This window comes from Temnothorax curvispinosus, unplaced genomic scaffold (genome assembly GCF_003070985.1).
Source record: "Temnothorax curvispinosus isolate PA1 unplaced genomic scaffold, ASM307098v1 QBEX01004937.1, whole genome shotgun sequence".
In the NCBI taxonomy this organism is placed as follows: domain Eukaryota; kingdom Metazoa; phylum Arthropoda; class Insecta; order Hymenoptera; family Formicidae; genus Temnothorax; species Temnothorax curvispinosus.
In genome coordinates, this window is record NW_020214717.1 from 293,409 (window position 1) to 316,382 (window position 22,974).

A 22,974-nucleotide genomic window follows, 5' to 3' on the forward strand; every position below is an offset into this window, starting at 1 on the left:
TTGTGGGAACGACGCACCTTAACCTAATCCTGACCAACAACCCCACATGAGGTGATTCAATTGGGACGGATCATCAAAAGATACGTGCAAACACATCCTAAAACGGTATAATCCTCGTTCGGCATCCACCGGCCGGATTACCGTCCATGCTTTACTTTACCGAGAATTAACGAGCCGAGGAGTAAATAAGCACTCTGCTTGCGATTCACGGGGCCAGTGTTATATGAGCCCCCGCCTCATAAAATTCATAAACCGTCGCCGCGGAGCGTGAGGGAACGAGCATACCGTGAAAATTCCGTCGCCCGATCTACTTTCCCGGACCACTCCGCCTGGTTTGCGGAGTCTTTGTATGTACACAAGACCTTCAGACATATGTATATATATATATATATATATAGTCTCGTACAATATATTATACATATATACGTATATATATTATATAACTATATACATGCGGCGCACATATCTGTGTATATACAGACCATCTCACTACTAACATCTTTGTGTTCGCTCAGCTATGAATTGCTTGACCAACCTGGGGGCAATTTTTTTTTCTCGGGAAAAATCTGGTAAAGATATTTATCGTATCCACCAAAATTTGGTGAATAAATTAAATATTTTTATAGTCAAGTTTCCCTAATTAAATTTTGAACAAAAATTAACTGAAGAACATCTTGTACAAAATTAGTAAAAAAGTTTGAATTAATGAAATTTATAAATATCTTGTAATAGGCATGAAATATCAGAATATATAAAACACCAAGCGAAAGAATGAAAATTATTCAACAAATTTATTAAAAATTATCGAACTGTTATCGAAACGCCATCACACAACTTTCTTGGTACAATATAGATTTAGATTGAATGATATTTGAAAGAACGAAATAAATAAAAGCTAAATCAGTTCTTGAAATGTTCACAACAAAAGAGTTTCTATATTTAACGATATTTAAATATAGAATATATTTATCACAATAACCTGTGAGAGAATCAAGAAAGTTTATCAAGAAAGTTATGGGACATTCTATGTCGACACATAAAGCGAATTATATGAGGTATATGGAACCAGGGTAATCCCCGTGCCGTAATCGCGAGACTCTTGAAAAATGGATCGGCCCTACGTTGCTGCGCGTATAATATCGCCCGTAGCAGTAACGTCCGTAATGGCAGCTAAGGTGATCATAAAATGGTCACTATACCGCTAACAGTAAATCACGATCTCGTCGTCGCGATTACGTTCACGACTACGATGTCCAGTTTAACGCGACAGTCGAGAAATGGGGCAGATTTTATTTGTGAAAGAATCTTAATTAGTTTTTCTTTTTGCTGTTTCTGAAACCTTTTTTATAATATTTAAGTTTTTCGTGCAGCTTAGGAAGCGCGAGAAAATCCAGAAACGTTTTTGTCGAAAATTAATTATTAACTGTGAAACTAAATCAAAAACATCGTAACAATAAATATAATTTATTATTATGATCGTATCGCATGACTGACGAATTTTATAGCGTGCAGGTTATTTATAAGAAGAATCATTGCGTCGTATCATTTCAAATAATAGCAGTATATCATAGCGATATTTGTAACAATTGTTCGAAGGCATGTAACCGTAATAATTTGTACTATTTGTAGTGACATTATCTTTGATGTTCAACGCTGTAGCTTTTTCAAAATGCATCTCGCGTATCGCGATACATCGTAGATGCTCACCACCCGATGAAACATAAGATTTTATTGCGACGACGTTATGGCAAGGAGAAATGATCGTGCTCGTAGTATCAAGTTGCCAATATCGAATGCGTCAGGAGATTCAGATGAGAGAAAATTATATATCCGTTATAAGTTAAATTTACAAATCATGCAACATGCATTCGGTATCTTCCTCCATAAATTCAATCTAAAAATACAATTTGTTTGTCATAAATGTTAATATTTTCTTCATTTTTGCACAAAAAAACGAAACACTTAACTAAAATATTACAACAGATATTACAATAGCTAGGTATTTTTTTTATCTGGTTATCAAAAAATAAGATTGAAAAAAATAGACTATATAGCTGAAGAATAAAAATGCAAATTGTGGATACGCCAATTCTAATATAATTCGGACCGAAAGCGAATATCGATTTGCTATTCCAATCGTTTCATCATAGCAGTTTGCTTATCATCACCGGAAACGTCTTCGAAGCGGAAGAGATTTCAGTTACCTGCTCGGCCGATAGACTCGGGCCTTTGGAAGAGGGTAGTTAACCGATGGGTAGTTAACTCCAAAAGCGTGCCGTAGGGAGCTGACTAATACGCCCTCCCGTGCTAATGCATTAAGCTAATCTTCAAAGTTTCCGCAAAAACTACGCTCGACACGAAGAACTCGAGAGTTTAAAGACCGTCGAAAATGAACTTTTCAACAGCGCGTCGGAAAATTGGTTGCAATTGTAATGAGCACTATCTTTTAACGTTTTAATCGCGTCCGCGATTTCGATTGTACTTTATCTCTGCACACCTGATCTTAATTTATCATTATCTTTTTTATATTCTATATCTATATGATTACATATGTCTTTACTTATCATACCACGCTTTTTTGAACCCATTATTTTTATATTGTTGTTAAAACATGTTTTTACTTCCAATATACTCAATAATTTACTTTAAATGTCATAAAAGATCCCGCTTATATGTCACAACTTGATGGCTAATACAATTAAGTATAATCGCATTCCTTATCTGCATCTTAAAACAATGCTTTTTCTTTAATTTTGATAAGAGTCATCTTGAACGTAAAAAGCCTCATATAAATCGAAAAAAGTGTTCGTGGTTTTATATAACTTATCCTTTCTAGCGATCTGTATACAAATCAATGCGACAGAAGTAGAAAATCGCATTCCATTTAACTTTAAAGCCCCTTGCACAATGCCAGGCGGCAGGCAATAGGAACAGGGAATAGAAATCAGAAATCATGTTTAAATGCAGAATAAACAGTGACACTGTCAACAGAGGCAATAGACACAGAGTTTCCGTCACGTTGGGGAAATTCTGTGCTATTGCCTGTTGTCAACCAATCATAGCATTCGAATTTTTTAGGTTGTAATTAATTTTTTGGTTATTTCCTGTTTCTATTGCCTGTCGTGCAAGGGGCTTAACTCTTTCGTTGTTATAAATATAATACGTATTTCTCTCTCTCTAAGAAAAAAATTCAATTGCCTGATTTACATGTTCAAAGTTTTGGGATACGCATCTTGCGCTTGCGCCTGCATTAATCTACCTAATTTACATAATCCATTTTTCTGAATAAATATTTGATATTTAATATAAACGTTTAAAAGATCATATTTATTAATAGTAAATACAACTAATAATAAAAAAATTAATGAACTATTGAAACGTTAAAAGGAAAAGTTCTCGCTTATTAAACTTGTTATCAAAACTATATTAGAAAACTTTAATGCTGTGTTCCTCACAGCATTCGTGTCAGCGATGAAAGGGTTAAAGTTACTATGGAGATGCTAAACGAGACAAAATGAAGAAGCAGCCAAGAACGGGCTGCTTAATATCGAATTACTGAAAGTCGGGAGAACTGCCGAAGTCGTCGCGAAGAATTGCATGAACGACAGTACCATGAGAATAACCCAAGCCCTTTGTAATGTAATGTAATTGCATGATAAGGACGAACTTATTCACGATAACAGAAGAAGGTACGAAAGAGTCTCAGGCTTGAATTACCGATAGGTTACAATGATCTTGAAATAAAAGCTAGAGAGATGAAGAATTACTGCCTTTAGATTTTAACGGTTTGCACAGCTACAAAACTCTACGGAGTCTTAATTACATCTTAATCATGCATAACGTAATTCCGTCTTACCTATTACACGTTCAAAGTCTTCTTAATATAACTTAATAGTGCGAGAAAGAATATTTTAATTAAAATAATTTTAACCCTCCATTATTCTCATTCATCAAACGGACGTCAGTGCTCTCGTATTAGCCCTGCGCCGCGCTTGTACATATGTTTATCAATGTATTAGTGTGATATTGCCACATAGTTTTCTTAGATTAAGGGCTACTATTTCTAACATTTGTTAAATTCTAACCGATTATTAACTTTTCTGAATAGTTAATAGAAGTTGGCTATTCTGAAAAGTAAACGGTCGATTAGAAGTTGAAAATAGTGCCCCCTCTCCCCTGCAAATACAGTCTTGTAAGAACAAGAGGATGAAGCATCAATCGGCACATCAATCTAAAACTTACATTTAGCAACAGCACGAGTCGCGTCGACTCTAATTGTAAGTATTTGTTCTTGACATGAGTGCATAGATATATCACATGTTAGAACCTTCAAAGTCTAATCTAAAAATTGTGTTAACGAAATTTTGGAAAATCATCATACAAATATAATCTAAAAGATTGTAAATGAAAAGTCAAAAAGTTTCAGAGTCAACTTTTGTGTCACATGCAATTGAAGAAATAAGATGTGATGTTAGCGCTTGTCTAACACGAAAGCAATGAAGGATTAATTATTACGCGCGTTGACATTAAATTAACAATATATAAAAGTACTATCAATTTGATTAATTTGATTTGACAAATTTGATTTGATTAATATCATTATAAAATTGTAACAAAATATAAGAAAATAATATCTATACTTTTTTATCTCTCTATCTCTTATTTCGAGATTATCATAATCTATACTTTTGAGAAGCGAAAGTGAAAAATTACTGCCAAGCACGGTAAATTAATCGGTCGTCTTTCGCGTTGTAAATAGGGATGCATACACACGCTGAAGGATCACCGATCTCGTAACGCTGACGTCTTCCATTCCCATTCTTTCTGCAGCTGGTCGCTTTTATCTTCGCATCGGAATCGTACCGCGACGGAACGTGATAAAGCGTGTTTCGCGCGAGGAAGGGTTCTTTGTCCGACGAGCAATGCATTATTTGTGCGTCTATCGATCTTCGGCCATGAGGAGATCTTCCTTCGCGCACGCCGCTACAGCTCGTTCGACGAATAGACGATAAACGTAAATCCCTCTTGCCGAAGTCAGCCCAACCCCCCAGCGAAGGGAAGCCGCGTATTTAACCTTCGATCGGCGGTAATATTGTAAACCTGCTCGGAATCTCAAATTAGCATGAAATTTTTAGTAGATTGGACACCTCCTGGCAGGAACATCTTTTGTGTTTTCACGGTGAATATAAAACGCTTGTGTTTTAAAACATTCAATACACATACGTGTCCACGCGTTAATTATCCAGATCTAAAGCGGAAAGTGAATTATAAAATACAAATTAGTTTGCTTTTTAAAAAGTTTAAACAATTTGAACCCCGACAAGTGCAGATATCCGCGTGATGGTATAATTACAATGTTGTAACTCTTACAAGAGTTCTGTTCACCTGTACTTTAATTGAAGAAGATACGAGTAAAAGTTAAAACTTTCTGCTATTTGCAGCACTGCAGATACTGTGTTATCGTATATGTATCTGCAGTATTTATTTAAAATATGAATTACTTCCGCTCTTATATATATATATATATATATATATATATATATATATTTAAAATGTGAATTACTCTTTTTTTACATAAATTTTATATGCATATATATATATATATATATATATATATATATACACAGCTTTTATATAAAATAATTTATGATTGAGGTACATACACACATATTTGCAACTTTATCATCATAAATAAATATACTAGGAACGTATATCTTTTTGACCGCAGATATTTTCTGTTTCAAATATTTGCCACAGATACACTGTGACATTAAAGAATTTTGCTTACGTGTGACAGGAACGAAACAATCTACTTATTGCAGTAAAATGGGAATATGAGATTTTTCTGTTTCATGATGGTGAAGTAAAATCACGATCGTGCGCGTGACGGGTTTCAGTCGGAGGACGGACAGTTAGATTCCACGTAAGAAAACATTCGTTTCCTCTAACCCGGGCAGGTTTCATCCGCTCCTGAGTATAGCAGTTAGTTCCCCCGAGAACGGCATTAGGAAGATTAAAGGACAATTCGGTCCTCATTGCGAAGGGATTAAAATCACTCTCGAAGCTCTGCAAGTTTCCTTCCCCGGTATCTGTACGCCACGTTGGTTCCCTTCTTCGTCTATCTCATAGATGTGATGGTAGATGCAGCCACCTAGCGATCGCGCACCGCTGACGAACGAATTAACATAATCCTGCCCGCGCGCTCTCTCGCTCGTACAATCGACGAGTACGAATCAGCACGCGCATCGGATTTCGTAAACTGTGAGCACGTGAGCAAAAAGACGATTAGTTGGCTCATCGAGTCGCCTTAGGTTTAACGACTGTTTTGGATTAATCACTTTTAAATGAACCGTATTGTAAGGGACAGGATAATTTAAAGCGACCGATTAGGCCGTGAGTTGCCTGTCGTTGAGAAACGATTTGATTTCGCTCGATTTCCTTCGTAATAGTTCAGATTGAGAAATCTATGGCTCTCGATCCTTGCTTATAGAAATAGTTTGGAAATTAGATATCGCAAGCAATTGCTAAAATTCCTTCTTTAACTGTCATTTTCCATATAATTAGATAATAAAGTATAAAATAAATTTGAAAATTTTCAAAATTGTTGAAAATAATTTTAAGAAAGAAGACTATCTCTAAGATAAAAAGTGGAAAGGCGAACATACGTCAGCAGGATCAACAGGACCGAAAAGAGCATGAGCTAGAAACCACTCGATAATACTGATATCTTATTCCGATACTGTCTCTCGAAGCAGGGTGGATCGAGGCCGACCGGTTCCGATACCACGTACTTCTCGTGAAAACGTCGCGCGCGAGACTGGACTTTCCGTCCTCGACGAGGCGTCGACGAGAATTCAATAGAACTCAATGGAATTCAATAGAAGCTATAAATGTCCCAGGTGCCGGAAGTGTCAAGTCGTAAAGCAAAATATCTTATTAACCACGACCGTACCAATATCCAGCCACAACTTTCCTCGCGATCTTTATCGGTGATTATTATGCCGCGCGATCCCGGCAAATTTATGAAGAGCGAAAGTGGATTTCGAGGATCTCCCAAGATATTGAGCTTACGCGACCGCGTTAACGCAGACTGTTTCACATTTTGCCGGCTCATCCGCGAACTAGATTTCGCGGATTTCACCGGCTAAGTCGGCGATGCTAACTTCCAACTCGCAAATCAGACTTGTCATCCGAGAAATAAGAATTGAAGGCGGATGTGTGCTCGCAAGTCAGATTGAGAATATAAATCCGCGGATAAAAAGAGAGAGCGGAGGAGTAGCATGCAATGTAGATACTCTTACGCCATCGAATGCCCTAATCTTGAATAAGGAACGAGCGCGCGAGAGAGAGAGAAAGAGAGAGAGAGAGAGAGAGAGAGAGAATAAGGGAGTTTCACCGAGGAAGGAGAAAAGAAAACGAAGTTATGGCTCGTGGCCACCAAACGTACTGAAATACTCGAGTGAAACCGACGGGGAAAAGCCCCGAGAGAATAGAAACATATCACTTTCCTAAGGACAGACAGTAAGAATTTCGACCGCGCAATGTCGAGGAAATGGCAAGAAAAATAAGAGAACTGCATATATATAGGATACTTTAGAAGTTACACACACACACATTAATACTAAACGAGAAAGTTTTATACTTTAATTAGGAAAGTAAAACCGAAAAATACTAAAAATAAGTAAAAAATTAAAAATCTGATCACGTTTCATATTTTTTTACTCTTTTCATAAGGATTTGTCTTTCATATGAAAACTCCAAAAAATGATTTTAAAAGTTGTCTATATTTATACTTTTAATCTTTTTGAGGAATTAAAAAAGTTTTTTTTATATTGTATGATACATTAAATATTCCCGCGTTATATATTTTATGTATTTTTACACTATTAGGAAAAAGACCACAGTAAATATATAATGCCATATGATATTATATTATTATAAGACAACTTTAATAAAAAAATTATTATTACCTAATTATTATTATTATTTTTTATATTGAAGAAGTCATACGACGAGTTTAAAATTATCTCAGCACATTTTATGGCTTTAATAAAAAGAAAATTAAAATTTGAATATGGAGTGTCATTGTCATGACTGTAGTTTTGAGGTGAAGGGTGAAATTACAGTCGATGATGAACAGGCGCGATCAAGGTTCACAGATAGAAGGGAGGAAGAGAGAACCGCGGGATTAGATATTACTCGGTGCCGGGGTCGCTCGCCAACTGGCTTTGATATATTACCGAGTGATAATCCTATCTGCGCGCAAAGCCAGGACACAACGATACAACCAGAGCAACTGGATGCCATGCCGACTCCATTGCACTTACAATATGTATCCAGCTGCCTGCCGGTGAGAGAGCACGAGTAGTATCTAAGACGCTTATAGAGCGTAGAAATAAGCGCGGTCCTGTGCCACACACTGACGTCTGGTAACAGCCTAAGATGGAAATCCGTGTTAGCGAAGGACGGTTAACTTTGTCAGGAACAATTGCGATGCAATGCAATGTTATATCTCGGGAATGCGAGAATAATAAGATATATATCAGATAACGTGAACTGTAACCCTTAGATTTCCAGTGTTGTATAATATGACATTAGTAAAGAAAGCAATTGCTCCATCGTGAGCGATTGTTTCTTCTTTCATGTTTTATTTTTAAACGAACGATCAGCAGTCATATCGCGGCAGTACATACAAGTCAGTAAATACATGATATATAAAATTTTACATTTCCTTGACTAAAATAGAACATTACAAGAATATTGAAACATTTCGACCGTGTTTATTTTTCTATTATTTATAATATTTAGTCTACTTATATTATTTTAACTGTAGATTGGCTCGAGAAAGAAAATTAAAAATATAAAGTATAAAGTTTCATAAAATCATATTTTATTATATTTTAGTGTTATACATTATAATTTACATGTACAAATGTTGTAAAATTATAGTAATTTCTGAAGGATATTTGAGTCGAAAAACATCCATGATATTAAACGATAATATTTCATGATAAAGAAATAAAATTTAAATATACAGTGAAAGGGAGTGAAAAACACGCTTCTATTTATATTATTTTATTTTCTTGATAATTTTATTACGTTATATAACTGTATTTAAATTTAAAAATTAAATAAATATAAAACTTGTTTTTTTATACGTTTATCTTTTTCAAATGTAATTTGTGATTTTATTAATATGGCAAAAAATTGGAGTTTTAATTAAAAGCATTAAAAATGGTAAGGTTTCAGTTGCAAGAGAACACAGAAAGAAAATTTAAATAATTTTATGATTTAAGTAAATTACATACATGCACTCATTACAATACCATGATGCTTTAGCAATATAAATTACTGCATTAACTTAGTTCTATTATTGTTATAAAGTCAGATCGACGTCATTCTTGAATTATATCACGATATCACCAAATATAAAACCGAAATATGTAGTGTCACTAAAGAAAGAGATGGTAATACTCGAAAAAATTCTAAGTAATAAAATTAATTTAGATATTTCGAGAAAAATAGCTCGAAATTTTGACGAAGTATTCTTATACTTGACTGAAATTTGCCTTTTAACAGATTTCACTACAAGCCATTATATCCATTTCTATATAAATTACCAACCTGTACATACGCGTGCTGTCTACAGTACGACTTATCAATTCCTCAATCCCCGCTGTTTACGTATTTCCGTCGAATTGATAGCGCGATAGACGATATACAAAGCTCTTCCACATTCCATCGCGCAACCTGCATCTCTCAAAGCGAGCAAAAGACGAGCGCGCGCGTATTGCTCCTGATCCACAATGTGGAGCTCGAATTGATACCGGGGCCCACCTCGGAAAAGAGATCGTCGAGACCCCCAGCGTGCTGTGTGATCGGAGAAAAAAAGAGAAAGAGAGGAAGAGGGAAAAAAACCGGAATTCTCGATACATACTGATGTGTATGGCCATTCGCGGGGCGCCCTGGGGCCCTCCGACGAAATTGCATCCGGAATTTCAATATAGCGCATATCATATTTCAACCTTAAAACGCCGCCAGCGCTGTCCAGGTATTACTTTGAGGCTCCTGTGCCCGTAGAAGCCGACTTTGCCCACCGATTATAGAGATTCCGACTGCGGTAAAGTATGTGCACAGGTGAAACGCGGGGATGGGGTGGACCGAGGGATGCGGCAACCGTTCCCCTTTCTCTCTCTCTCTCTCTTTCTCTTTCTCTCTTCCCTCTTCCCCCCGACGCGATCCTTTCGCCGGAGTAGAGCAGCCTGCAGGGGACATTAGATGGTTTTCGCTCGGAATAAATGATCAAAAGGTAACTCCGGATTAAAGCTGTCGCTTGCCCGGTGACTCGCTCGCGCTTACACGCTCCGCTGCGACCCGGATGTTGCGCTTTTACAAAGCGGTTTAATCAAATTTTCAGAAAAGTCGTTGATGCTATTAATACATATTCGCCTGTGCCGGAAGGCGCGCGCAGTTCTCTCAGTTTCTGGATTCTTTGTCAGATTTGGAAATGATTCTAGCTTAGAGCGAAAGGCGAAAGGTTAAAGGGAAGATCGAATTATCTCCCGTGGTTGAAGTTCGTCTAGGGGAGCTGAAAATTTCCATTTACTCAGTTTCAACTTATTATTCAAGCTCTTGCAAACTTATTAATTATTTAATGTTGCTGAACTTTATTTATCTTTGATTATTTATAATAGTGAGTTCTTCGCTTATTAAAATAAGGGAATATTTTGCTGCATGATCTGTCGCTACCATCAAAATATTATTGCAGAAAAGAAGTATTTAGTGCTAAAAGTAAGAGAGAATGATATGGATTATTATTCCTAATAATAGGAATAATAATACCGCAAATTTTAATTAAAGATCAAACCCAATTTAATTAAATTTTTATAAAAAAGCGCAATTTTCATACATGTTACATTATCTTATAATTTTCCATGAATTATAATGCATTTTCTATCTTTTTTCGTGAATATATGTAACAAATAATTACAGAATCTAATAAAAAAAGAGCACATTTTTTAAAATAGTCAATAATTATTGCTCAATTAAGGGGATATATGAGAGAAGCAATAGAGAAAAAGATTTTCTTCAATAAAATACTTTACTCAGCGATATATATAAAAAAAAATCAAGAATATATATAATTATTAGTAGCAATGCCGTGCTGGATTACGAACCGATTATTTCAAAGCGTATTTTTCTTTCTTTTTTCGTCGTGTATCGTCGGGGAAAAGAAAAATTATCTCGTGGTTCAAATCGGAGGCGAGGAGGACGAGAGAGAAATTAATGTCAGTTCGTTAGGGTGGCTTGTACTCGTGTCGCAGAATTTAATTATTAGTGTGAGTAAAAATAAATGGCAGCCACGAGAAAAATGTCGATTTAACGAGGCGCTGCGAGCATATCGCTATCGAAACACTCGCGATGTTTCGCCATTAGGTGGAATGACCTTTCGAGCAATTTTCACGCGTATCCGGGCGATCTCGTAAGAACGACGACGATATAATATATTCTTTTTTTTTATTATTAATGAGAGATATCATAAACGAGTTCCAAAGCAATCTTCCGCCAAGCTACTCGGCGGAGCGCCGAGACAATTTTCTTCCCGAAGTTTACCCGCTCGCGCGCTTATCGAGAAAGGAGTTTCCGCGAGCAAAAAATTCTCATTATGACTTATCCACGATCGGCCACCCCGACCGAGATACTCTGGATAAACCGAGATAAGTGGAAATCTACGATGAACGAAATCGGCATGATAATCGCGATGTTGTAATTGAAGGGGATGGAATGGAACTCGAGAACGTGAAACTCTCCGCTGAAAAAATCAACGTTATTTTTTTTTTGCTGCAAAGAGCACGAGTACGAGAGAAGAGAAGCTGACACGCGTCAGCTTGAGAGAGATGAGAAACCCGCAATATTCGGTGTCGAAAAGATGTTCGGCTCAATACGATGATTTATCGTCACTGTCGTTGGGAAAGAGGAAAAAGGGCACTATCGTGAAAAGGGCACCCGATATGCAATATGAAATCGGCCATGCAAAAGATAACGAAAAACGTTTATTCGCTAAATGAAATTGGGAGTGAATGGGAGAGATTGACAGGAGTTTTGCATCGAGCCGGTGGAAGATCCTGGCGGACAGCGGCGATCCCTAGCGAACGTCCCGGGTAATACCGAGTCGTTTATCACGACTGGGGCGAATGGAGAGTGCTCGTGAGAGATCGCGAGATCGTCCGACAAGCTTCCACGCGCGGTGTGTTGCGCTACGCTACTAAGTTCGCCCGAGTTGTGGTGATTAATCGATAATGGGCTTCATATGATACGGACGGTACGTTGTCGATGTGCGAAACAACCTTAATCACATTAGTTGACGGTGACATGATCGATATATTATGATGGGACAGGTCATTCCGTTTCGTTCAGCTTAACATCACAGTACGCTGCCCCTGGCGTTCAACGTCATGCTTATCTTGCTCGCGTATCTGCGCGTTACGCTCCCGCATCTACATATACATTATCATAATAGAAGCGAGCTGACTAATTAATCGATCCACACGCCATTTCCCAATTTCAGTTTGCGCAGTTTCATATTTATGTTGGGATGTAGTAGACAGATAAACATCATAATATATTTATAATTGCATTTTGCTAAAAAACCGTCTGCTTTATGCAGTAAATTCAACAATATTGTAAACACACACACACATAAAACATGAGATTTACGAAAATAAATGCGCTTTTCGTACACTTTGTCCGAATAAATAAATTCCAAGTTAGATGGAAGTAAAATATATATGAAAAAATATGTAATTTAATTAGATAATTAGTTATCCGCAGTTCTTTCCAACTTACGGTTTCCATTGAGAAAATTTATTGCTATGATTTTGGTAATCAACTATGGTAATTAAGACACAAATGCCGGCTAAATCCCTTCTCCATGTCAGAAAGAATCTCTCGTGCTTTAGCAACGACCCTTACTGATCGCGCTTATACCTTTACGTTTGTTACAGTGTGCCACCTACTGCGAGGCGGCGTGGCGGCGATTTTTGGACCGCAGAGCGCGCACACGGCATCTCACGTGCAGAGCATTTGCGACACCATGGAAATTCCGCACTTGGAGACACGCTGGGACTACCGGCTTAGACGGCAGAGCTGCCTCGTCAACCTCTATCCGCATCCCACCACTTTGTCCAAGGTACGTATACACAAACTTTTAGCCAGAATAATAGCCTCATTAAAGTGGCGCTCGTCGCGCAAAATCTGCCTTCGTGACCCTTCTCCTCACGGATTTCTTGCCTCTCTCATAGCTGTTTTACCTCTGCCCTCATCGACGACAAACATGGGCTTTTTAGATTGTAGGATTAACGGTTGTCGCTCTAATCAAGGTAATTTCCACATTCCGTGCTTCGCATTTTACGTTGCGCTGTAATTATAATTGAAGTTTTGAAAGGAAAATCAATGAAGTTTAGAAAAACATCAAAAATTTTCAATAATGACAAAAGAATATTATAGTATTATTGATTAATAAAATTGATTACTAAGACTATATGTCAGGCGTTTATATAAAGTTTTCCTTTCTTATTAGTTTATCAAAAATATAATTGAAGCCATTAACAAATTCAAGCAAATTTCACATTTAGCCGAAAGATTATATCGAGTCCGCACTTTTATTAAGTTTATAATGTGAAAGATCGCTTTTGCGGCCAAGGCGCATTCGCTGTTGCATTTGGTTGTATCTATATATACATCGAGTACTATATGCCCACAGTGCGGTAGTTCTGAACTTAACGCAAAAGAACTGAAACTTTTTGAATTTCTCTTAATAAGCGCGAAGTTTCGTGAAGGGGTACGGCTGAAAGCCCTGGTCGCGGGTTTGTATAGCTCACGGGCTTTTTAGGTTAACGAGAGTTCTCTCTCTTTCTCCCCCTCCTCTCTCTCCCTCACTCTTTCTCTTCGTCCCCCCCTCTCTTTTTCTCTCTCTGTCTGTCTTGTTGTTGCATGAATGCAACCCTTTTCTTTCCTCAATATTTGTTATTCGCACCTGGTGACTCTTTCTTCTTCACTCGTTTCTCTCGTCCTCTCAATATTTGCCACTAGATTTGTTCTCCGAAAGCGTTTTGTTTATTCTCTGTATAGGATGTGGTGGAATCCTGCTCATCGCCCATCACTGAGTTTTCTTTTATTTTTGAAGGGACTTGCGAGTAGAAAATAAATATCCATGGCTGCGAGGCGCTTTACGCTTCAAACGCGAGAGAACATTCGTGAGAAAGTCGATAAATCCGTTCGCTGCGGGCGAATGAAACGCGCAAGCATGTCCCAAAGGAAACGATGAAAGCCAGCGAAAATGAAATTTCCCCTTGACGTAGACATCAGAAAACAATTGCTCTTTATTTGTACCTTAAATATGTATCTATAATGATATGGTTGTTACTCGGGAAAAATATGATTTTTACACAATTATTACTAAATACGTTATTCAATTTTATTGCCTGTGTTAAAAACAGTAATTCTTAGATCCATAAGTAGTAAAATACAATCAACAGACAGAATTTATTAATACGTGACGAATTTCCTGAAGTCCTTTACGGATTTCGTATGAAATATTGATGACTAGATAATAATTTACGGTCGCGTGGGTTGGCTTTGACATCCTCGATCAAAGGGCTTTCAGCAATGATGCACAGAGAACACAATTTAAAGGTCACCGCATATCTAAAGCTATGCGCTTTTTTCTCGCTTTCTCTCTCTCTCTCTCTCTCTCTCTCTCTCTCTCTCTCTCTCTCTTTCTCTCTCTCTCTTCCTTTCTCTTATCAGAGAATTTCAATTAGAATCCATTCGCGTGTCGCATCACTGAGTCTCCAGCATTTGTTAGAAATCACAAATTTTTAATGTTGCTGTTCTAGTATTTCGAAATATTCTGATAAACTCTCGCAATCACTGACGCAACTCTAATTAGTACGTATATTCATGCGAATATACATCTGACGTACATTTTTATCTGTTTTATCCATCAGACTGCGTAATTTGTGTAAAATATTTGAACAAAATGTTTTTATAAAAATATTTGACCAAAAAATTGTTATAAAAGAAAAAATAAATGTTATGAAAAGTAATCAAATTAGTATTTTCTAATATTCCAATGCCTGATTAAAACATGGAGAAAGAAGTAATTCTTATACAAAATCAATTTATATACAAACAATAAGAATTTGATTTAAAATATCTAAATATCTATATTTGCAGTTGTAAAAGATAAATTTATATTTATAGAGAATATAAAAAGAGAATAAAACACAGATTTCATATTAGAATAATTAATATACCTGAACTAATGCAACGATGATCGATTGAGGATGTTGCACCTTTTCAGATTAAAAACTCGTGTAAGATTCATGATAGAGATTCAGTTTCTTAATTTGCAAAATCCGATGTTCGCACAATGAAATGCGAGCGCGCGCGAAAGGTTGGAGGACATAAAGAAGGCGGAGAAACGTTTAATAAGCTTTCGCGTTCTGAAAGTGATAAACATCAGGTTTCCTCAGTCTCAGGTTTCCATTGTGGAGTCTAGTAAACCTGGAGGGAAGTAGCTTACGTCGTCAGTTATTTCACGGTGTTAGAACAGGGTTTTGGTTTTCTCTCGCCCGAGTTCTTTTCTCAACGGAATCCCGCCATTTCCAACGCGGCGAAAATGCAAAATTCACTAGGAGAGCAGCGGCATCCTGATTAGAGTACTCGACTCGGAGGAAAAGGAAAAATCGGGGGAGAAAAAAAAAGACGGCGGAGGTGGGCGAACGGTTGGCGTCGATTCCTTCAAACGAGCGACAGCCTCATTCAGTCAACTCGACGACGGAAATATTTTACTTTCCGGTACCATCTTATGCGTAGTTCAAAGGAACCGAAGGCGATTGCAGGGAGCAGAAAAATAGAATAAAAAGCACGACCAGTGAGTCTCTTTGATTCACATCGGGTGAATTGTGGGGATAACTTTAATACCCTTCCGCGCCACGATTTTCCGCAAAACGATAACAAATTACTATCGCAAACGGCGCATTATTCCGGCAAAATGAAAATAAACAATTCCTATTTATGAAAAGTATCAACTGCAAGAAAATATTGCATTAAGGTACCTTTAAGCTTTTACACGAACTACGATTTATTCATTATTTATTTAAACTTGATAAAATATTGAAATGTTATAATTGGATTTCATGTAAAATAAATGCTTATATAAATTAAAAATGTTATTTTTATAAACTTACTTTCAGAGCATAGAAAGAAATAACAATTATTATTTTATTTGAAACAATTAATAGAAACAACAATTATTATTGTTTCAATTATTTTTGTGATAAAAATAGCAACACAATGTGAATAATATAATATCTGGAATACTGTTCTTTTATTTTTTGCATTTCACTAGTCGGTAAAAAATATTGTTAATGACACTATTTTAGCACATAAAAAACGCTTTTAATATTTCTACGGAAACAATGATAACGTTAAAAATTGCTCTATTACTTTCGCATTCGAAATGTCCCTGAACAAGACGCACCAATTATTACATTCAAACGCGAAGACGAATCTATCCAATCTCGCTTTGAACTTTCGGACAGTTCGTATTGTCCGCGTCGAAATCGAATTGTCAGGTATTTCGATTCGCATTCCTGCGCACGAACGTAGACTGCTCCTTCTGCCGTGCTATTTTCTTCTATCCTAGCTAGATGAAAGAATCCCTTGGTAAGCCATCAGGAACAAATAACAAATACTTTACAATCTCATAAAATTATCGCTCTCTTAACCATAAAATTTTAATTAGAGAAAGAGAGAGACCACATGTTCCTTATTTGACAAATAAGTAAATAAAATTATTTAAATTTCATGTACATCAGCACCTCAGAATTGAAATGACTATTTGTAACATTTCTTATAAATAAATAAGTATGTTAAATTACGCATAGCTATTACGTTACGTAGAAATATTTACCACGATTGCTTTATATTAAATTAAATATTATACTGCTCATTATATATATTACTATCATTGAGGGTCACATCTTAAACATTGAGGAATATACGGTGATTGTTCATTATTTAGTATGAATTCCCTTAATTATCTAATTGTAAGATGTCTAGCTATCATTAATGATCGCTAGATGTAATATTGATTGTATAGATATACGTAATCATTAGGGCATTTTCTCTACGATCATGAATACATTTTAATTGGAGAATTCTGTATAATTAAAATTATTCCGTATACCGAAAGAGATATTCTACCTAAACATTGTTTACTTTTGAACTTTAAATGATGGAATGGCATTGGTCATTCCGTTTGCAAGATAATCGACATTATGATGATATAGCGGGTGATATGTTGGTGTTAATGAACCGCGAAGGGCGCAATTGCCATTACCGCAACAATGATTTAACGATCTTCCTCGTGGCCTATAATGTACCGGCTTCTGTGCTCCGATGGTCGTCGGGCCAGCAGCCGGTGTGGATGGATCGGTTGAATCAGCCACTATGTTGCTGTTGGAATTCAATTTGTACTGTTTCCTAATCGAGCTTTTGCTCATTGCGCTTTACTGCTCCACTTCGTACAACCAATACTGGTACCATCATCAGGCCCCAAGAAAACCCCTGTAGAGAGTATAGAACCCTGAAAAAAAAAAAACATTTAACATTAGCTCACTTTTATGTACTTTAAATTAAATGCATCTGCTCTTAACCAGCTATTATTATATCACGTGCATAAAAAAGTTCTGATTTGATAATAAAATTGTTCTAAATTTATTTTTAATTTAAGTTAGTTTAATAAAAAGTTATTTGACAAAGGTTTATTTTTTCCCTCTGGGAAAAATTCGAAATAACTCATTTATTGAAAATGTCCAATATTAAATATATTATTAAAATTTTTAATAATAAAATTTTATTATTCATTATTTTAATACTGTATATTATGTTTTACGTATGAATATGTTATATAATATCTTGATTAAAGAGCAATTGCGTAAAATTAAAAAAATCCTGGAAAGAAAAGGTAATTATCTTATTATGTAATTTCCCATAAAGCATAATGGCAGGTACCTATGCGCTATAAACATAGAAGCATTGGGACATAATAGAAACTATTTTTAAAAACTTTTTATTTATCTAACTAAGAGAAACTATTCTCTTAGATTATTTTTTTGGTCAAATCTTTTTCACACTTCATAGGATTCTTTCATGTAATTCAAACACAAAATATATAATAATATCACAAGTTATTTTATCCTATAAGTCAACCGTCATCTCATTTACCGCTCAAGTTATCCCTGTCTAAACTATCTAAACAATCGGTAAGTGCCCACTCGATTCTGCTCAGGGTGCGGCATTCAATGACTGAACGCGCACTCTCCTCAACAACGTATATCTATCGCACCTCTCTCTCTCGCGCTTTCTCGGTTCGCATTTTAGGCACTATAGACAAGTCAAGAATTCGCCCAGCCCTGGGTGTACTCCGAGCGAAACGTTTATTTCTCTGCGGGGTTGGGTTACTAATCAATGTCATTCAGCGAAACCACGTACAGCCAACGCGATTGAAAGCCGATTGCACCCTTTTTCCCGTATCTTCCGTATCCTCGCCGATTAGCTATTTACTTCCGTTTCCTCTTTCGCAGGATTTCTTCGCGCTCGTTTGGCAATCGCTCGTAACGCCGACCGCATCGCTTCCGCTTGCCTTTTCTCATCCACTACGGTGAAAAGAGCGTGTCGGGTGGTAAATGGATTGCATTCTCGTGCATTCATCTCTGACGCGGTGATGAGCGTTCCACTCGTCGAGACCGATACGTGATAACGATCAAAACCGCGAATTATCCGACTAATCATCTCAATCGCGGTGTACACGGGTTGCTCTTAACTTTTCTCAGAATCTAAAATTATTGCGATTCGTTGTACAACGATTAACGTATCGCGAAAAAAGAACTAACTTTTTAACTAAAAATTAAAATATTTATTTCTCCTTTACCTCATACATTTATGTACATATTCACACATGCATAGAGACAATGAAAATCTCCTTTAACTAAAGTTTAATATTTTTGTGTGCCTCTTTACGTTTTAATTTGTTAGATTGTGTTATTATTGTTTTAATTTTAGATTGTGTTCTATTATCAGCATTTTCCTCTCTTGAAAAACTGAAATTGTTGCAATTGATGCAAATTAGAGAGTGCAATGAGCTCTCTCGAAATCAAGATCCTCGTAAACCTATCGGGATTACTTACGCAGATCCTCCGCGTAATTATCTTGACAGAATCAATCTTCGGTGAAACTCATCCGCGGTATATTGCTAGCATTATTTCTGGAGAGAGCGTGCGCGTGGAACGATGCGCTTTATTGAAGGGACGAAGGGCCGGAGGGTGAGGAGGGGGACGAAGGAAGGGCGATCGTCAAGAAATGTAGACGCAATATCGTACACGGCGGAGAGCGCGCGGACGTGGAATATGGTACCGTCGAATAAAGCGGTTGTATTACGTCGGAAGTGAATAACTCCGTTGCGTCTAGCAGCACGTCAGACGTAATCTCGTTTCGCGTTCGAGAAGAGAACAAACGTAATCGAGAGGGAGAGAGAGGGAAGAGCGCGCGTTTGGGAGGATTATCCCGTTGTTCGCGGCGGACTAAGCCGCTTGTTGCCGCAAGTTTCATCGCTCGTAATCGACGTCTCACCTTCGCAGTTCGCCACCATCGCGCTATTCTGAAGGCAATTTTAATGCCGACAGTGACATCCTCCAAGTACGACGGCGCGGCGCGGCGCAGCGGCGAACCGAACTGAAATGGCTGCACACTTTGAAGGCTACGCGCACACCCGAGAATGCATTATTTACGAATGCATTAAGCGGAGTTATATTAGGAGCGGAATTAAGAGCGCCCGATTTCTCGCTCACTTCTCTATCTCCTAATGCATCTCGAAAACTTCAAATAGGAGATGACGCGCGGAGAAAAGAACCGCCGCGGCGTGCAGAAAATGCAAAGTGCATTCATCGCGAATAGGATTCGAAGTAGGCGGATAAGGAGGATATTTTTCGAATTTTATTGTGTCGGACAGAAATCCATGTGTATATATATCGCAGATACGAGAATTTAATTGACGTTTGATTTACATCGTATGATTTTTCTCTGTCTCATTCGACTATTTTTTTCATCCCTGCAATTAATGTATAATCAATATGCCACTTATATCAACCAATATTAAATATTGAATTTATATACGCAGAGATAAAAATTGATTTTGTCGTCAAGTGAAATTCAACCGCCGGAAATACACGAAATATGATTAATTAATTTACTGGTCGTATCGTCGGTCAAAATTGCTGCCACAAGCGCCCTCGATATTAATTATTCCAACGAGGGTTATTACAACAGAAGTAGTTTTATTTGTTGTTACTATGCGCGATAAGCTGCACACGCTGTGAAATTCGAGCCAACGAAATTTCAGCGGAGCCAACGTTGCACAGCGAGCAAAAAGCCCGATGTGGCGATCGTCCTAGATTTTGTGTACGTACATTGTAAGCGAAATTTAATAGAAATTCGTTTGAAGCATCACCGAGTGCAATTAACTAATACCGACAATCCGAGAGGGAGAGAGAGAAAGAGAAAGAGATAAAATTTGCATTAGTGTCGAGATATAATTTTATTTCTGGCGTATTTCCTCTTCATCATTACGTTATACGAATAATACTACAATTCGCAATTTCGCAATATAATGTAACGCATCCAAATGTTAGCAGCGGAATCCACTGCAATGTGATTCCACACGCACATTCAGTGTAACATGCGACACACACAATGCGACACATTATTTCAGATTTACCTTAAAGTCACAAATTGTGCGCCAATAATGGTGCGCATTTAATAATTTCCTTTCTCTCGCACGCATATTTTATTTCAAAGGTAATTTATAAATGACGTAGCTGACATATTATATTTGGTAAATTTCATTTGTTTTCCATTGACGGTAACACGCGTACCGTAATACCGTATAGAAACGGCATTCGAAAATCGCTGGAAAAAATGCGCGTAAGAAAGCCGGAAATTTTATTTCTCATTGGAGTTAAAACTTTCAAAACAATTGCCACGCTGGATTACGGACTCCCAGGCACAAATAAAAACTAACAATCGACAACCATTGTCCCTACTAACTTGTTATTTCCGGAAAGCTGCTGAAGCTTAAATTCGATGTGCGGCAATACAGGAAGGGACGATAAAAACAAATATATACACGCTTTTATATATATATATATATTGTATATATCAGACACACAATACTAAATAAAATTTCATCTGAAATTTGAGTTTCACTTTAACTAGTCTTTTCAACTCGTAAATGATAATTATCTTTTTTTATTCAATTAATTCTGAAATGCGATAATATGCGCCACGTATATCGCATCACATATTAAGATAATATAGATAAAATTTTAAATAGAATATTAAACTAGATGTTATTATGCAAAAATTCCTGCTCTTGTTATGTTTACGTAATAACAAATTTAATAATTAAATTTTACTTACCTATTAATTAAAAAGATACAGAATAAATAATTCTTTAATTTCCAATAGCGTTAATTTAAAATTTATTTTTTAGATTAATTTAAAGTATTACTTTCTTGCGTAACAAAAAGTGATATTTTATATATAGTTAGTGCTTTAATAATAACGTTTACGAAAAATATGAAATAATTGGGGTGAATTAAATAAAAATTCAATACGTGTTTTAAATCAGTAATACAAATATTAATACAATGCGTGGTATTAGTAAGAAGTAGATAGAGATGTCATAAGATGTTATTGGAAAATGGATATCTCTAAAGGAAATGGAAGTAGAAAATTGAAATCTACTACGACAGAATAACTAAGAGAACGATGCTCCAGGATTATAATTTTGTTAATTTCACGATTCATTGCGCAATGTTCAGAAGATGCTACATTTTCTTCCTCAATATACTCGTAATTGATAAATCATAATCGCGTAACGAAACGTGATATAAATTTAAGAGGCGTCAATTGATCAAATATTTATCGCTTAAAAAGCGTTTAAAAGTCATCAATAAGCGGTCAGAGTATAATAATGTAAAACCGAAATTGAAAGTGGTTTCTCACGCTTGGGATTAATGTTAATTGGATATTCTATATGTAAATTTTGCCATCAACTATTATAATATGTTATGGTAATCGACTGTATCGAAATTTGATTGATAGTCACAATAGCATGATTTAATACGTAAACTATATTCGGCCATTGTACAATAGTAAAATAATATATCTCAATATAATATACATTCCAGCTTCCACACGCTGCATTTGATCTCTAGAACCTTTAATTTATAATGGAATTTAATTACAATTACAATTTATAATAGATTTCAATGAATCGATATAATTCATAATCGATCGTATAATTAGACGTTATCTTCGCAATTTGAAGATTTAAATTTAAATATTATTTTTTAAGTAACTTTCTTAGAATTTTGCTAGTTTACTTTTACTTAACATAGTAAAATTTTTTTAACTTTTTACATACTTTTGAAGTTTAAATTGTAAGAATTTCTAATTGATGAAATTTTTAAATGTTTATTAGCAACGATTATTGGTACCCTGACATTTCTACTATGGAAAATCAATTGTAATTTTGTGAAAGAATCTATAAACAAAAGGAAATCTGTGAAATTTCGGGCATCTTAAAAATTTATCTCTCTAACAGAAAATCTTTTTTTTATGAAACTGTAGGGCACATTTAGGCTTCACTTATTTGCCCCTACAATTCAAAGTGCGGTATTCTCATAGATATACATTAAGCGCCTTATAGTGTCTGAATCCTACACGTCGGAACGAATAGGGATTTATTCTGAAGATGAGAGCGAGCGGGACTTTTTGCGGAAAACATCTTGAGAAAAGAAAGAGCAAAAAGAAGGTTTCGGTCGCGCGCACTGCTCGGTCGAGCTG

General features: G+C 36.3%; 1 protein-coding gene across 3 annotated transcripts in view; it reads left to right on the forward strand.

The window, feature by feature from the left end:
• Nucleotides 1–22,974, forward strand: part of LOC112454271 (glutamate receptor ionotropic, kainate 2) — a 236,688-nt gene that overhangs the window by 140,660 nt on the left and 73,054 nt on the right. For all 3 annotated transcript variants that reach the window (XM_025015565.1, XM_025015567.1, XM_025015566.1), the window contains exon 4: nucleotides 13,005–13,189. In XM_025015565.1, coding sequence (XP_024871333.1) covers nucleotides 13,005–13,189 — 185 coding nt within the window. The remainder of the gene's footprint in view (nucleotides 1–13,004; nucleotides 13,190–22,974) is intronic.